The 1927-nt window shown below is 17.1% G+C and overlaps 1 protein-coding gene across 1 annotated transcript; it reads left to right on the forward strand.

Annotated features, from left to right (window-relative positions):
- Positions 1-319: 319 nt before the first annotated feature.
- PRSY57_0017400 (thioredoxin peroxidase 2) lies at positions 320-970 on the forward strand (the record flags this gene model as incomplete). Its single annotated transcript, XM_012908570.2, has 1 exon — positions 320-970. One exon carries the CDS (start codon positions 320-322, stop codon positions 968-970), a length of 651 nt encoding a protein of 216 aa, XP_012764024.2.
- Positions 971-1927: the final 957 nt, after the last annotated feature.

A 1927-nucleotide genomic window follows, 5' to 3' on the forward strand; every position in this document is an offset into this window, starting at 1 on the left:
ATATTTTTCTTTTGTATTCGTATATACAAATATGATAAAAATAAATATATATATAAGAAGAAATGCTTTGCATGCAAATTTTATGCCAACCAATAAAAAAAACAAAAAAATCATAACATGAAATAAAATAATAATACAAATGAAATAATAATACAAATGAAATAATAATACAAATGAAATATAATAAAAATAATATTAAAAATATCCGATTAATTATTTAATTTTAAAGAATATATATATTTATATTTATATATATATTTATATTTATATTTATATATTTATTGTTTAAAATATTCATATATTACATTACTTTTATATAATGTTTTTAAAAAAACTGTGCAGGAGCAATTTTTTCGGGAATTCAAGAAGATCCTTTTCGCTAGTGACAAAGAAGGCTTATAATTTCACAGCTCAAGGATTAAATAAAAATAATGAAATAATAAATGTTGACCTTTCCTCTTTTATAGGTCAGAAATACTGTTGTTTGTTATTTTATCCATTAAACTATACCTTCGTATGTCCAACAGAAATAATTGAATTCAATAAGCATATAAAAGATTTTGAAAATAAAAATGTAGAGTTATTAGGTATATCCGTAGATTCAGTATATAGTCATTTAGCATGGAAAAATATGCCTATTGAAAAAGGAGGAATTGGAAATGTGGAATTTACTTTAGTTTCAGATATAAATAAAGACATTTCTAAAAATTATAATGTACTTTATGATAATTCTTTTGCTCTAAGAGGTTTATTTATTATTGATAAAAATGGATGTGTAAGACATCAAACCGTTAATGATTTACCAATAGGTAGAAATGTACAGGAAGTTTTAAGAACTATAGATTCAATTATTCATGTTGATACAAGTGGAGAAGTTTGTCCAATAAACTGGAAAAAGGGACAAAAAGCATTCAAACCAACTACCGAATCGTTAATAGATTATATTAATAATGCAAATAAAAATGTATAACAGTGGGAACTTTATAAGTATACATTAACACGTATATATTATATAAATAAATAAATAAATAAATATATATATATATATATATATATATATATATATGTATATATGTTATAATATAAATGTATATTATTTTATTAAAAAAAAAAAAAAAAAAAAACATTTTTATAACATATCATATTTACATTCCTATTTATTATTTCATTTTTTTTATTTTAACATGAAAGGAACTTAAATTTAAAATATTCTTTATAACTCTTCATACAAAAATATATATATATATATATATATATATTATTTCTATGTGGACTAGGTTCTATATAAATTCCTATCTTTTTTTTTTTTTTTCATATCACATAAAATATATTTTTTATATATCCTTTCGCAATTATACTAACACTAATACATAAATATATATTACGTTATTATTTTTTTATTTATTTTATTGTGTGCGGAAAAAAGGGAAAAAAACAAAAAAAAACAAAAAAAAAAATAAAAAATAAAAATAAATAATAATAATAATAATAATAACTATTTAGTTTAAATACATATATAAATTCAATATATTTTACGGTAAAAACTGTATATGAAAATAGGTATGTATATATATATATATATATATATATATATATATATATATATATATATATAATACAAATAAAAAAACTCAAACTTTATTTATTTTGTTTTTTAAAAAATTTTATATATTAAATATATATTTATTCATCATAAATATTAAGCACATAATGTTATATATAATATATAGTTATTTGCACTAAGGCCAAAAAAAAAAAATATATATATATATATATATATATATATATAATTTATATATTTTTATATATATATATTAACAATAGAGGTAGAAGAAAGAAAGGAAAAGAATTGGAACATTTACGGAAATAAAAAATATGAAAAAAAAAAAAAAAAAAAAAAAAAAAAATTATAATTTTAATTTATATT

Source organism: Plasmodium reichenowi (assembly GCF_001601855.1).
Source record: "Plasmodium reichenowi strain SY57 chromosome Unknown, whole genome shotgun sequence".
In the NCBI taxonomy this organism is placed as follows: domain Eukaryota; phylum Apicomplexa; class Aconoidasida; order Haemosporida; family Plasmodiidae; genus Plasmodium; species Plasmodium reichenowi.